At 49.3% G+C, this 16,055-nt stretch overlaps 1 protein-coding gene across 3 annotated transcripts in view; it reads right to left on the reverse strand.

Moving 5' to 3' along the window:
* The window catches only part of ATF3 (activating transcription factor 3), a 55,675-nt gene that overhangs the window by 1,429 nt on the left and 38,191 nt on the right, over positions 1 to 16,055 (reverse strand). Inside the window, exons 1-3 of one of the 3 annotated variants that reach the window (XM_016938383.4) lie at positions 10,377 to 10,736; positions 4,079 to 4,322; positions 1,112 to 1,219 (exon numbers count right to left, since the gene is read on the reverse strand). In XM_016938383.4, coding sequence (XP_016793872.1) covers positions 1,112 to 1,219; positions 4,079 to 4,318 — 348 coding nt within the window. In that variant the 5' untranslated portion in view covers positions 4,319 to 4,322; positions 10,377 to 10,736. Of the gene's footprint in view, positions 1 to 1,111; positions 1,220 to 4,078; positions 4,323 to 10,035; positions 10,737 to 16,055 lie in introns of those variants that run through there. The other 2 variants (XM_016938385.4, XM_063792364.1) reach the window with 2 other exon arrangements.

Raw genomic sequence — 16,055 nt, forward strand, 5'->3', positions numbered from 1 at the left:
CAACAGAGGCATCAAGAAAGGAGCCAAGGGCCAGTGAGGAGGGGGTGGCCTGGGCTGCTGCCTGGATGCAGGGGTGTACCTGGGACACACTGGGGCTCATGAAGCTGCGAGAGGAAGATGGGAGATGGGAGAGCAGCACTGGGTTTAGGAAAATGCAGACCCTCTTCTTCAGAGAAACCCTGGTGATGCCACAGAGGCGGCCTGTGACTCTGCTAATACTGAAGCTGCAGTTCAGATACCTCATTTGCATGAGTCAACAGCCCATATGCAGGTCTTCTGGACCCAAAAGGGCCTTAGGAGCTGGGGAGAAATCCAGACTTATGGTGGCTTAGTCGATTCTGAGTCACAGATCTCAATGAGAAGCTCATCTCCCCAGAAAAAATGTATATGGCAACACACAAAATTCCCTAATTTTCACTGATCCCCTGAAGCAATCAACAGAACTTTTGGGGATCTGTGGGACTTGGGCTAAGACTCTGTCATGGCCTGTCCACATTTGGAGGAGGGACACAGCCACTGGAAAGACTGCTGAGCACCACCGGCCACCCTGCTTGCCCACAAAAGCTATTTCCCCTAGTGTCTCTCAGGCGGGCCGGCTGAACGCAGCCAGGGGCTCAGCTTACTGGCTAAGCCAGGGAGAAGGGCTCTAGAGTTAGGAACCAGACAAGAATGCAAAGCAAGTGTAACCACTGCTTGTGGATTAAGGAAATAACTTGTTTGAAGAGATTAATTAAAGGCTTTTCATAGTGAGCCAAATGAGAGCTGGCAGCTTCCTTTTCTCAGGAAAACAGTCAAGTGAAGCCTCTTTAACTGGGCTGGCATGTCCTGCAGCCTGGAAGCTGATGGACATGTATGAACCGGCCGAGGCTGCTGGGAGTCAGGCATCAGACGAATTCACACACCTGTTTTTATACATCCACAGTCACATCCATTGTGTTAACTGCTTTGCCACCTCCTCATTCTGCAACTGGCATTTCTGCTACCAGCTACAAGGCCCTTCTTGGGAAACTATAACCAAGTAGGGGGTTTTCTAACTCTTCTTCTGATAGCCACATGAAGCTGGTGAGGACAGGCGTGAGCGAGAGGAAGGGTAAGGCTAGAAGGCACTCACTTTCTGCAGGCACTCCGTCTTCTCCTTCTTCTTGTTTCGGCACTTTGCAGCTGCAATCTTATTTCTTTCTCGTCGCCTCTTTTTCCTTTCATCTTCTTCAGGGGCTACCTGTAAAATCCAAAAGAAACACATTTAAAGGGTAGTAAGAAATGCCACCTACCTCAAATACACTGCCTTTTACTGCCAGCAAAAGCTGGCAGACAAGGGCAATGCTAGCGCTAAAAGACCCCGAAAAACTACAGCTCTAGACTTTTGTGTGAAAACCCCTACACACACACACACACGCACACACACACACGTGAGTGAACAACAAAAATCAAAGTTAAAATTATACCGGCAATATATTAGTAAATTAAAAGTTAGCCAATTTTAAAAATGCATTTGGATTTTGAGATGAGGATAATATGCAAATTGATAACTATTGGTATTAACTATAATCATTTAAAGCCGAGACAGATTCTGTCTGGTAAACATCTCCTTTCTTTGAGAACCAGGAATGATCTCAGGATCACTACCTAGCCACCCACTCCCGGCCTCTTCTTCAATTCAAGACCCAAGGGCAACCCCACTCACCTCTGACTTCACCTGGAGCATCAGAGCACCAGCTTCCCAAATTTGGGAGAAGCCCATGATGCTCCTGTAGAAAAGGCACCTAAGCCCATTCCCAACCAAAGCGGCATTAATCGGCCCATGCTGGGGTGCCACCTGCAAGTGGTGAACTAGGACAGTCTTTTAGGTCAGTCCCACTACTCCTTGCCCAAAGGCTGCAATCATGCCAGTTGAGTAAGCGTGAAACACTTCCACTTGCCACCACGAGGAAAAGGCCAACAAAATTGTGGAACCTCAGCTCTGACATCCTTAAGCCACTATGGCATCGCCAGAAGCCGCCTCCCAGACTTCTCACCATGTTTATTATTCCAGGGGTCTTACCCAAGGTTGCCAAGTGTGGAACAGTGCAAGTGTGTCAGACAGAAGTGAACCTGGAGCAACACCTGGTCCCAAGGCTGTGAACATTGCTACAGGGAAGGGTGGGGCAGGCTGCCTGGTCCTTGCTCTACTGTCTGGGTGCTTGGGTCCTAGTAGTGATAAAAACAGGGACCACCACGCTCCAAGCTTCTTCAGAACAACTGGACACAGAAGGTGGCCTCATCCTGACTCATGGCTTTAAGTGCCATCTATATGCCGATAATTTCCAACTCTATTATCTCTAGCCCAGACTGTCCTCTGAACTCCAGACTCACATATCCAACTGCCTGCTTGACATCTCCACAGGGGTCTGCAGAATAGGACAGACCTCCTGCTCTTGCCACCACCCTAACCCCTATAATCCCAAATCTCAGCAGCAAATGGACGCTCCATTCTTACAGCTATGCTGGCCAGAAAACTCAGTCACCCTTGAGTCTTCCCTTTCTCTTACACCCCACATCCAATCTATCAGCAAATCAGCTTTACCTTCAAGTCAGATCCAAAGCCAACCACTTCTCAGCACCTGCACTGCTCCCTCCTGCTGCAGGCCCCCTGACTCACGTGGATTCCTGCCACGGCCTCCTTTCTGTGCACTCAGCTTCTGTCTTACCCCTACTGCCCATTCTCAACGTAACAGCCAGGGTGATCATTTAAAAATATAAATCAAGGCTGGGCATGGTGGCTCACACTTGTAATCCCAGCACTTTGGGAGGCCGAGGCGGGCGGATTACCTGAGGTCAGGAGTTCGAGACCAGCCTGGCTAACATGGAGAAACCCCGTCTCTACTAAAAAAATTCAAAAATTAGCCAGACGTGTGGCGGGCACCTGTAATCCCAGCTATTTGGAAGACTGAGGCATGAGAATCCCTTGAACCTGGGAGGCAGAGGTTGCAGTGAGCCAAGATCATGCCACTGCACTCCAGTCTGGGTGACAGAGCAAGACTCTGTCTCAAAAAAAAAGTGTGTGTGTGTATCTGTGTGTGTGTGTGTGTCGAATCTTGTTGCTTCTCTGCTCAAAAGCCTTCTGTGGTTTCCTACCTCACTCTGAGCCCACGGCTGCATCTATACAATAATAGTCTGTAAGACCCAATATGACCAGCCCCTATTTATCTCCCACCCCTATACTCTGCCCCACTGCACAGCCCACCAGGCACCAATACTTCCACCTCAGTGCCCTTAATTTCTTTTACCAGATACCCACGTGGCTTCTTCCCTCTCCTCTTTCCTTCTTCCTTTCCTTTTGACCTCTGCTCGAAAGTCACTATCAGTGAATCCTTACCTGACTTCCTAATTTAAAACAGCAACCCCGGCTGGGTGCAATGGCTCATCCCTGTGATCCCAGTGTTTTGGGAGGCTGAAGCAGGAGGATCGCTTGAGCCCAGGAGATTGAGGCTACAATGAGCCGTGATCACCCCACTGCACCTCAGCCTGGGTGATAGAGCAACACTGTCTCTAAAAGCAAAATGAGTCTTGCTCCATCACCCAGGCTGGAGTGCAGTGAGGTGATCACGGCTCATTGCAGCCTCAACCTCCTGGGTTCAAGCGGTCCTCCCACCTCAGCCTCGCAAGTAGATGAGACTATAGGCCATATACCACCTTGCCCAGCTAATATTTTCATAGAGATTGGGTTTCATTGTGTTGCCCAGGCTGGTCTCAAACTCCCGGACTCAAGTGATAATCCCATCTTGGCCTCTCAAAGTGCTGGGATTATAAGCGTGGGCCACCATGCCTGGCCTGAAAAGTTTTTAAACCCAGCAACCCCAACCCTACCCGTTCTCTCTGCCCCGCTCCCTGCTTTTTTCTCCTTTGCACTCATCTCTTAATGTGTACTTACGTATGTTATGTACTGTCTGTCTCCTCCCAGGAGAAGGTAAGCTCCCTGAGGGCAGTGGTTTTGTTTGTCTCACTCTCAACAACAGCCCCCTGCCTAGAACATGCCCAACACACAGTGGCTGCGAGCGAAACATGTGCCGAAAGAATGAATACCTGTGATAGAACCCACCTCGGCTTTTGTGATGGACACCCCGAGGGGTCTGTCGCTGACAGTGACTGACTCCAGCGCAGAGGACATCCGGTGGCAGAGGTGCTTGTTCTGGATGGCAAACCTCAGCTCTTCCTTGACAAAGGGCGTCAGGTTAGCAAAATCCTCAAACACCAGTGACCCAGGAGGGGACAGGCAGGGGACGATGGCAGAAGCACTCACTTCCGAGGCAGAGACCTGGCCTGGGTGTTGAAGCATCATTTTGCTGAAAGACACATTGAAACCCAAACTGTTTCAGGGGCTCTGGGGCATGGGATCAAGTCCCCCTCCCCCACCAGACCTCCAACACCAGAGCCCCACCCTCAGAGAAAAGTCCCATAAGCCCTTGGGTTTCTGTTTTGTTTTCATTTCATGCCATCCTCATCTTAAGTAAAACAGGTTCTTAAAATACACATAGCTCAGTGACATGAACAAAATGCCTATTTGAAATTTATAAGGGATGATGTTTCAGGCTACTCTGAATTCACAAGATCTATGAGTTTTGGCTGGTGTGCCTATGTGCAAATGTGACCACAAACAGTCCTGAAAGAGGAAGAACATTTTTTAAAAATCAGTGAGGCCATTTTAAAAATCATGAGTAATCTCATTTTCAGCTTCTTTTTCTTTCTCTCTCTCTCTCTTTTTTTTTTTTTTGTATATTACTCAAAATAAAGTTTCTTTCACTTAAAAAAGCCTCTTTTCCAAAGAGGCTTGACGTCAAGCTGAAACTATCAGTGAGTGGAAGTAAAAGCAAAAAGTGGGGAATCCTTGAATTTAGCAAATACATCTCTGAAGCTTCTCCCCCGAAGTTGGGCCCAAGCAATGGGAATGAGAAAGGTAACTGTAGCCAGGTGCGTTTCTTCACCCCAGTCTTTGGCAGGGGATGGGGAGGTGGATTCTTAAGGTTAAGGTTGGCAAAGCAAAAGGTCTTAAAGAAAAGTGAGGCACTGTATTGTGGGGGAGTTGTTCAGGCCTGTGGTATAGGGATAGACTTAGGCTGGGTGTGGGGGCAGGGAACCCTGGAGCTGGCTCTGGCACTAAACAGCAGTGACTTGAGCTAGTCATTTCAGCTCTCTAGGACCCAGTCTGTGTCTGGTAAATGACTGACAGCTCCTCCAATGCAAGCATTGAGTCTCCACCATTGCTTTACCCAGAGCCTGGCCTCATTGGCCAACTGATAAATGAAGTGGGGATGGGGTCATCAAATCAAATGGCCCCCATGGTCCAAGGTTACCTTTCTCATTCCCATTGCTTGGGCCCAACTTCCGAGGGAGAAGCTTCAGTGATGTATTTGCTAAATTCATCTCCCTCTGTTATTCTATAGCTCGGTGAACCCAAAAGGATGACAAAAGGAAAATAAAGAGTAGAAATAGTGACAGTTCCATGGCCCCAATTTGGAAGAGTCTCCCATAAGTCTTGGCCTGCTGTGTACTCCCTCCAGCGGTGGCCATTCCCCCTCCTCCCTGCAGTTGGTTCCCAAGGGACAATGAGTATAGGGATGAGTGGAGGATGAGTGTGGTCTGGGCATTCCTCTCAACCGGGGATCTGTGGTCATTAGCACAGTCCAGACAGAGAAGAAGCCCTCTGGCAAGTCTCAAACATTTAAGGAGTGCCTCCTTCATACCAGAAACCTTAGGGGCACTATCTCATTTAATCCTCACGAGAACCCAGTGAGTTAGGATCTAGCTGCCTTTTATAGATGAGATAATTGAGGTTTAGACAAACTAAGTCATTTGCCCGAATTCACAGAATTAATATGGGGCAGCATCAGGATTTGGAATTAAGTTAGTTTGGCTCCAGGATTCATGCCCTTAATTTGTACATTGCAAAAAACAAACAAATATTATTCTACATTACAAAAACAAACAAGCATTATGTTATATTGCACAAACAAACAAAAAACCAGAGCAAATTTTCTGGGGGCAGGCCTTAAGGTAGGTGGGAGGCCTGGAAATGAAGTGATAGAGGGGAGGCTAAGTAAAGATTCCTCGGGATAAATTGAACTCTGTTTAATGAACTGCTAATCTTTATGTCACGGTGCATACCCAGGCTGCTTGCTACCTGCCTTCTGGGAGTGTGAGCAAGTGGGTCTCTTATCCACAAAATTCCCAGACTGAGGTCAGAAGATGAAGATTTGAAGCCCACTTACTCCATTATGTGTTATCATTGTACCTCCCCGTGGCTTTTTCTCCTCTGTTAAAGAGGGCTTGTAATAATCGCCCTATTTTCCCATAATATCCTATGAGGAATTGAGGAACTAATACATGAATATGCCCTGGAAAACATTCTTTGGCCAGGAGCTCCATGATTACTAGGCCTCCCAGAGATCTCTCCAGCCCAGGGCTGGCTCTCTGACAGAGGCTCTGTGGAGTCCAGGAAGGAGGGCAGCTGGTCACCCGCTTTGATCTCAAAGGCTTCTGAATAGAATACCCTGACTTCAAACTCCCCCTGGAGATCTAACATACACCAATGGAGGCAAGACTTCCAGGCCAATGAAATCTGCCCTTGACTAGTCAAAGAAACCCAGGCTATGTATGTAATTCTTTTCCCAAAGCCCTGTGTCATGAGTCAGAACTGAAGTTCTTCTCTCAATTTAATCCTATAATCTTAGGATGCTGGGAGGATACTTGTCACTGTCAGGCAATAAACTCTGAGAAACTAGCCTTCTAAAGCCAGAGGCTTAAGATTCTCCCATGCATTCATGTTTCCCTTCCCTTTCCAAGTTTATTAAAAACTCAGTGATTCAGGGATGACATTCAGAGCTACCACTGGGCTGGTCTTTGTTTGGAGGCCTGGATGGCTCCCTTCTACACGGGTACTTTGAATTCCACTGCAGTAGAGTGTAGTTCCATTTTGCCACCCAACTAGGTTTATTAATGAGCTCTCAGGGCTTGGGGTCTGCTGTTTATGACTCCCGCCCCCTACCCTTCTTCTTATGTAAAGTCAGCAGTCCCAATGAAAGAAGCTGAAGAATGTCAGTGGTATGGAATGCTTTTATGAAAAGCATTGGGTGGGCTTCCTTGGGGACATAAATGGTTGTAAAAATGTTAAAAGCCTTTCAGAAAATAAAACAGATGTATCTGTCGAGATTTGGGTTTTCTCGGCACTAGGCTAAAGCTTAACTTCTTGGGATACTTTCTAGTTATTCCTTTACTCAGTCTCTTGAGGTATGATTCAGCCTAGACTACGGCTGTGTCCCCACAAGGAAATGAAGTTAAATCTTCACACAATTTTTCAGAAAGTTGAGATCCTCAAACATCCCGGTCATTGAAAAAAATTGTTTGGGGACCTCAGATCAGAGTTGACTTTCTATGCTGATCATAAAATTGTTCAGACTTGCTACCAAGAACTTGCATTTTGTTTCTGCTTGATTATTTCCAATCAGAAATCATGTTGTATCATTGGCAGTTTCATCATTTTCAAGAAAGTGAAAGTTTACTCATGTATTCCTTTAACTGGAAATTCAGCTCCCAGATTTTTATTTCCTAGTAGCTACAGCTACATTGAATTTTCACTTTTAATTTTCATCCTCTTTCCACTAAGCATTGCTTGCTAACCATCTTATGTTACTAGGAAGCCAGTACTGGCCTTTCACTAACTCTTCATATCTTGGTCTTCCTCCCAGACCTCTTGAAGAGGTGCAAAGCTGGGCATCAAGGGCCAGAGACAATGTTTCTAAGCCTATCAGTGCCACTCATAAGCTGAGCACCCACCAACAAATCACTTAGGCTTTCTGGGCCTCTCATTCTCTTCCTCTGTAATTTGAGATCAAAACTGCCTTCCCCAAAGGGCTGTTGAGAAGGACATATGAGATTTACATACACACCGGGTAGTCATTACTACTGTGACTCCATCTTCTCCATTTCAGGAAAAACTCATTCTGTTGTTATCAATTCAATAAAGCCCTGTTAGTGAGGAATTAACTGGAACCTTCAAGACATTCAGGTCAGTCAGAGCCTCTTTTGTACTCTCATTGACCCCAAGTTCTTCACAGACCAGGTAGGTTTCACCCCACTATTTGCTGATGCCAGCATTTCTGCATTACATATTTGAAAGAGAACCAATTCTCACATATAAACCATTTCTCCCTTGGAAAGCTTCTGAGGCATCTTGGCTATGTCCTTCCTCCTCCCCTGGCTGGGTAACACTCGAAGCCACTGGCCCTGTCCCATGCCCAGCCAATTTTAAAAAGGAAGGAATCATGGACTCTATCTAATGGAAATCACGCCCTCTCAATATTAGAATCATCTAGGTCAGATTCTCATTTTATAATGAGTACATTGGTCCAGGGAGGTAAAAATGACTTGCCTGAGGTCATAAAGCTGGTGAGTGGCCCAGCCCATGCCAAGCTGCTGAACACCCACCGACTGCTCATTTTGCTCCATCACCAATAGGTATCGACCGCCTCAAGGGATCAACCAACAAGGCAACCAGAGAACAGAGCCATTAGCCAGGTAGATAAGGGGTCAAGAGTCCTGGCACCTGGTACCAATCACAGAGGAGACTTTGACAGGACTGAGATAGGGAGGGGCTATCGAAGAAAACGGCCATGGAGAAAAAGGAATTCTATAATGGCTAAAGGGCAAGGAGGAAGAGAGAGAGAAAAAGAAGGCTCCCATCACTGCCACAGATGCTGGGTGCTGTATCTTATCCCCACTGCGGGCGTGGGGTGCTGCCTTCTTTGCTGTCTCTGAAACCATTCCGACAGTAACTGCAATCCTCACCCCATCCCATCTTTGTCCAGGATATCCTTAAAGCAGGAGCCTGTATGTTGTAGCATTATTCTACAACCAATGCTAACTGCAAAACAATGGGGACAGTAATACCAATTTTTTGCCTTCACTTTAAGTTACAGAGACAGAAACTTCGAATAGAAGATATGACTGTCACCTACAACGAAAGGGGTACACTGAGAGAACATCCAGATTTTCTGGCTCTCCTTTTCTTTCTGGGTTCATCAAGGATTTAGTAACTATTTTATTTGTAAGAAAGCATATGTGACCTATGCAATGAAATTAGGGAAAAGAAAATGTTTAGGAGGAAAGGAAGTAGATGAGAGATGAAAATGGGAGTAGGGGGAGCAGAGAAGGAGAACGAATCCGGTGGAAAGAAAGCTGGTGAGGGAAAAGATGCCCTGCAGAAAAGTCCCCTTTCCCCCACTGTCTGGACACTGGTGAATGACATTAGACAGAGACCCACCCCATTCAAGTCCCCTCACTGGCTCCTTTTCTCCCCACTACACCACTCCAAAATCTGAAAATCTCCAGACAGAAAGGACCTTAGTAGTTATCTGGTCCAACCACTGCATTTTGCCCTCCAACACGCAGAGGGGGCCGGTACTGCCCATGTGCCCTTATTTCCCGGCTCCGCATACTGAGGCCCAACGACATCGATTGCAGTGTAAGCGCTCAGAGTCCTGGCACTAGACCACAAAGCCATTCTCTCAAATATCTGCACAAGTGGCTCCACACCCTCGCTTCCCCGCCACGGTGGGTCTCCCGCGGACCCGCCGAAGGAAAAGCCAGAGTGAGAGTCCCAGGTGTGTGGGAGTCCCGGGCTCGGGGTTCGGACACCAGCCGTTGCCGGGAGCCCTCCCCGTCTTCCGCCCCGGGACAGCGCGACACCAGCGCTCGCCACTTCCAAGCTTATCCCAGCTAACTTTTTCTCGGGGTTGCCTTCACGGTCCTGCCGCCAGTGCTGCGGGGTACCCAGGGCGACCCCCAGCGGCCGCGCCCGCGACGCCTCCCGCCCTCTCGCCCCTTCCCCATTCATTCCTCTCAGCGCGTGGGGCAGCCCTCCCGCAAGCCTCCGGCCTTCGTGCCTCTCTGCGCGCCCCCCCGGGAAGGATCGGCTCCCACAGTGCCGTGTCTCGAAGCGAGGGATGGAGCGGGACGGCGAGCGAGGCAGCCTCGGACACCCCAACGCACCCGCCCACCCACCTTACGCCCTCTCCCAGCCGGGCAAGCCAGCGCCGTCGGCGGAGAGAAGCGGCGCTCGAGGCTGGCGGCAGAGTGGACGCCCGACCTCCGTCACCAGGAACCTTTCGCGCCCCAAGTCAAAAGAGAAAGTTAGTTCTTTCGCTTTGAGGGAAACTTTTCGAAGCGCCGAGGAGCAGCGGTGGCTTAGAAGAAGTTTAAGCCAGAGTTATTTCCAAGCCGGAGCCTGGGGGCGCGGATCCGGGGTGGGTCAGGGGTCGGCGGACTGGTTACTTAGAGGGGCGCGAAGGGAATGAAGGCGAGCAGCCCTCGTCGCGCTCACTCCCTCGGCTTCCAGCGCTCACCTCCAGGCTCCGCTCGGGGCGGCCAGGGTCCGGAGGACGGGCAGGGTCGGGACGGGGTCGGGCGGGCTGTTTGTCTGGCCGGCGGGCGAGCACCGAGGACTCACGGCCGGCGCGCGGGCTGAAGGGTGCGCTCGGGCGGCGGCGAGAGAAGAGAGCTGTGCAGTGCGCGCCTGGCTGCGTGCGACTGTGGCTTGGAGAGCGTTGCATCACCCCTTTTATAGCCCTCAGGCTGGCGGCGCGGTCGTTTACTCCGTGTTGCCAGTCCCAGGCTGACGTAATGCTATTAATAGCTTCCCGGGAGAACCGGCCGAACGGAGCGGAGGAAGGGGGGTGGAGGAGGGGCCAAGGCGGGGCCGAAGGCGGGTGGAGAGGGGGGGCACTGGTGATGCAAGTTCGGGGAGGAGCCAGCCCAGGCGCGTTCCCCCAGCCTCGCTCACTGAGACACACACCAGCCCGCCCTCTCTCTCCATATCAGGACCGGAGCCGCCCGGGATAGCCGCCAGATGTGCGTACTCGCTGCTGCGTGTTCCAGGCATGACCAATGGTGCCCAAGCCAGCGGCATGACTCCACCGCGCTGGCATCTCTCCCTCCGCTAGGTTGAGGAGCGGGGGGGCGGGGAAGGTGGGGAGGCGGGTCCCGGCCCCAGCCCAGACTAGGTGAGGCTGGGAAGCGGGCACGACCTTTCTCTAAAATGCGTGGTCATTTTCTGGAGCTTCAGGAAAATACCCCCTCCCCCACTGGCCTCCTACTTCTCTAGCAGGGGCGGAGTAGGGGCAGAAGCGTTAGTCTGTGGTGTGGGGAAGGTGTCCAAAGTCACCCTTCGGTGTATCCACGCCGTTACCCGCCGGGTGTGACCTCTGCGGCGGGGACCGCGAGAAGCCCGCCGGTTAACACAAAAGCGGAGGGCAGCCCTCGGCTGGCACCATGCGCCCGAGCCCGCAGCCCCGGACACTCCACATGGACGCACACGCAGGACAGCTCCGGGCTCCGAAACTAGGGCGAGTGGTAGGACCGTATCGGTTCGATTTTTTTTTTTTACAATCACAAAGCGTTTGAAATTGACAAGAACATGTCAGTGAAACCAACAAGAGCGTGAAAAGATCGGAGTCCAGGAGGAATCAGAGGCAACCCGGTGGGAGGGTAGGAGGGGGCGGAAGCCAGCGGCCAGGAGGAGGGGGAAAGAGAAGGTGCTTTGGGATCCGCAAACCTGCCCAGGCCTGGGGGTCGCCCCGCTCTCAGGCAATATTTAGGGAAAACCCATCTTCAGCTTTCACGTGTTCTTCTGCTCCCAGAGCCGATTGGACTGGGACCGGACGGCCCGGAATGGGGACGCACTGACCACAGGCGGAACCCGCAGCAGAAATCCCCTCTGCCCTCAAGCCAGGGTGGCGGGAAAGGCGGGGCCCCGTGGTCCGAGATTCGAGCTGAGACCTCAGCAGAACTGGGTTTGAACCTTAAAAACGATTTCCTGGTTCTTATTCCCCGACCCCAACAATTTCTGCTCAGAGAGCGGCAGAACCAAGGAACCTTCTTGACTGCCCGTGGATGACTATTTGTAGACACAAGTGTGGCCTGGGACTTTCGCACCTGCCTGGGAGGGAGACCTGCGCGGCCGCAGGGTGTGGGGGCACGGTGAAGGGCAGAAACACCTGCTCCTTTCCACCTGCCTCTGGGAGAGAGGCGGCCGAAGGTCACAGTTTGGTAATTTGGGGTAGAAACTAGAGGTGTCTGGAGCCTGGGTCTCACTTGAAGTCCCCAGTTCCCCCCACCGGGGTTCCTCGCCGCCAAGCCCGACCTCACTCAGACCACCCACCTCCCCACGGGCCTGGGAACACGCGGAGGGCGGCCTCGGAAGTCTTTGCGCCCCGGCGGACCCGGGAGCCCTGGGGTTCCACGCGGGATCCTCCGAGATCCTGCTCTGAACCTGAACCGATTTCCAGCGGCGTCGCGCGGGAAGTGCAGGGCGGGTGTTTTCGCTTTACTTTTCGCCCCGGTAACGGCTCTCCGGGCCCCACCCTCCGCTTCCACGCCCTCACCCCCGCGCGCCGCTCAGCACACCTCCACAACCCGCCCTCCCGCTGGAGTGCGCGCAGGTAAACCCCGGGCGTGTCGGAGCAGCCCCGCGAACACCGGGCGGGATTAGGTGGAGGAGTGTTTGTGCATTTGAATGAAGTTATTTGTTATCTCTACTTAGCTATTTTATCTACTTATAGATTGTTCTGGAATAAATAGCACCATTATAAAGTGAAGCAAGGAGAGGAGGGAGAACACGTGAAGCTTTTTACTCTTTCTGCTGTGAAACAGAAATTTTGACCAGTTTACAGGTTGAACTATGATTCCATTAATACACCCAAGCCAGATCTGTGGAGATCTGCTCCTGTCCTTAAGGGGAGATTCAACTTAGGGCGTCAAGTAAACAAACAGCCAGACCGTCCTCCACAAAACAATGCAAGGGAAGGATAATTGGGGTGGGGGGAGAATCCCCCAACACCCCGGTAGGTTTATTCTTATTACCATTGTGCCTCCAGTTCTTTTTATCAATCTTGCTTCATTCTAATTACTCTTAGTTTGGAATCTCCAAGTTACACCTGGATAGAAATGCTGTCAGCTGTTCACGGAAGTCTGATCCTCATATTCTAAACCCGAAAAGTGATAAGAATCTTGACAGAGAACTAAGTCCACTCCCACTTGAATGAAACTCTTACCCAGGGAAAACAAAAACTACTCCTGCCTGCCTCCCTCCCCTCAGCCCCCAGGAGAACCGTGAAATGCCTGCTGAATTGAGAGACTGGAAAAGAACAGAGCAAGGCAGAGCCCCTGAGGTCTTTGCCACAGGAGAGTGATCAACATCTGAGTCCTTTGCATCCTTATTTTACCCTGACTTAAGTTAATGCCACCAATGTCCAGTGTGCACACTCTCAGCACACACACAGGCAGTGCCATGAAGTGGAGGGGACAGAAAAGCTTTCCACACCAAAACTCTTCTCTATGCAAACCAAAGAATGGCTGTCTCGCCTTAGAAGGAAGCCCTGGCTAGGGTGATTTCAGGGGTTAATCCTCAATGAAAGAGGGTTAAGCAGAGACTTGAAGATTGCTGAGGTTTTATGATGGTGAACTGCCTGGGGAATCCACATTCAGATCAGCCTTGGTATGTTTTGCTGAGTGAGATAAGAGTTGGAGACTTCATGCTGGGACATGTGCAAAAGGAAGGGAAAAAATTAAAAGGGGAGGGGAAGGAACTAGGCAACTAAAAACAGCCCACTCGTGGCAACCAAATCTAAACAGAAAAACATTGCAGGGAGCCAAACGCAAAAGAAAAAACAAAAAAGTTTGAGATATTTAAAGTTTCTAGCAGTTTCTTAGTTCAGTGCACAGTCCCTTCCCACATTCCTCCGCCCCATTACTCTGTTCTCTAAACCCTAAGACTGTATTCGTGCCCAGAATGCTAGAAACACAAGATAAGATCTGCCAGAGAAGAGGCAGAGTACTAGCAGCTCTGTCTGCCTGGCTCAACCTACTTCTTCGCTTTGGAATGGGAGTGGAGTCCATTTTCTTATACTTTATTCTGTTTCCGAAGCTCACTCTTTCTACAAAGTCAGTTTGAATGTGGGGATTGCTAGTTTAATAGTGTCCAAAATGGGCATTGTCAGGAAACAGGGGCAGCATCACACAGTAGGCACCAAAGTGTGGAAGGCACTTGGATTCTGGATTCAGCACTTAGATGCTGTGTCACCTTAAGTAAGTTATTTCCTCAAATGAAAAATGGCACTAACAATAGCACCTAATGCATAAGATTGTTGTGACATTTCTCTGAGGATGTGGCACCCAGTCAGCCCTCAGTAGTGGTATCATTAATTAATTATGAATCAAGAGAAGCTTTCTGAGGTACCCTTGAATCTCTCCAGGAACTCATTCAGTATCACTTGTCAGTGGAAAATAGTGGATGAAGTCAAGCGATCTCCAGGAATGACAATCAAGAGGGGGCGGGAGCGAGAGCCCAGGCAGACACCAATGAAAGCCATCCTCGTTCCCCATCACAGCAACTCAACCACACACCTGGGGCTCTCCTCAATGCTGGGTGGCCCTGCCAAGTATCCTGGGCTAGGAGCAGGGGATTTGGGTTTGGGGTCTGGTTCTGTCTTTGGTATTCTTGAGCAAGGCACTCCCCGTTTCTAAGGCTCCCAACTTTTCTGAAGTGAGGAGCCTTGGGCTGAGCTCTGACGGTCCTGAATGGGGACCCTCTGCCAAAGCCACCCTATGAGCTTCTGGCAACTTTCCCTAAGAGAGATGGGGAGAGAGAAGACATCATAGGTAAGGCACTGAATAGAACAAGGACAGACCCATTTCTGCAACCTTTCTTCCCCTCCAAAAACTAGAGTTAAGAAATGTTGTCCAACTTAAACACAGCCTGTCCTTCTCCCACCTCCAATACTTCCAAGGCACCCCCATGGACTAGGTGCCTTGTGAGAGAGGGACGTGGCAGAACACCCCAGGCATGGATTACATCTCTGGTGACTTCTTGCGTGTAGTCCATCATCAACAACCATAGACATCTACCTTGGTCTACAGGGCCAAAACCCAGGTAGCAGATATTCCCATTTGAGAGATTGAATCCGGAGACCCCAGAATCCAAGATGAAGTCCTGGAAGTCAGTGGATTAGCAGGACTCAGGAGACCGGGGATTCATCCACAGGTTTACCTCCAGTCAACTGAGTGAGTATACAAGTCATAAACACGATGTCTCAGTTTCCCAGTCTATAAAACGGAACCGCTTAGCATTGACTCCCCCTAGGTTGTTGTAAGAGTCAAATGAGATAGTATATGTGAAAGTGATTTGAAGATAAAAGATTCATAGTTTTAAAGATTTCTTTGGGGAAAGTTTTACTATAATTTTTTTGTCATTATGAAAATTTGGGAAACAGACAAGGGAAAAATATTACCCACAATCTCAACACTATTAACACTGTAGTGTGTTTCCCTCTAATCTTTTTTCTCATGTACATGATTTTAAAATACAGTTATGATTTTAGATTGCATGCACCTTTGAAATTTGCTCTTTTGCTTATTACCTCGAATGGCATATGGTCTTTCTTCTTAAAAATATGTCTTATTATAAAGTATAGCATATATACAAAAGATTATATAGAACACACACACACACATACACATATATATACACACACATTTTAATAATCAAACACATTAGGAACTCACCACTCAAGAAGTAGACCTCTTTGCTTCCCAGAGGTAACCACTATCCTGATTCTTATTACCATAACTTGCCAATGGATGTTCTATGATTTACTTAATCATTTCCCTACTTTTAGAATTTAGAGTGTTGCTAATATTTTGCTTGAATGCTATACAAATTGAAATCTTTGTATAAGAGAAAGGATATCAAATACCATCATTGCTCAGGATGCTTAAATGGGGTTAAAGAATGAGTCTTGATGTCTACCTTCAAATGCTACACACGGCATATATATGGTGGAAGATGGAAGGACCCCCAAAGATTGTGACTACTTGTGCATTTTCCTTGTTTCCTAACATCCAAACAAAAAATCCTGCAGGCGCTTTTTCCTTTTTTTAAATCCCTGCCCCTCTCTGCTTCCCATCCTCCTTTATTTCCTCTTCATCTACCTTGAAGCAGAAAATGTAGTCTGCAGCATGGGCTAGTA

Source organism: Pan troglodytes, chromosome 1 (assembly GCF_028858775.2).
Source record: "Pan troglodytes isolate AG18354 chromosome 1, NHGRI_mPanTro3-v2.0_pri, whole genome shotgun sequence".
Lineage (NCBI taxonomy): Eukaryota > Metazoa > Chordata > Mammalia > Primates > Hominidae > Pan > Pan troglodytes.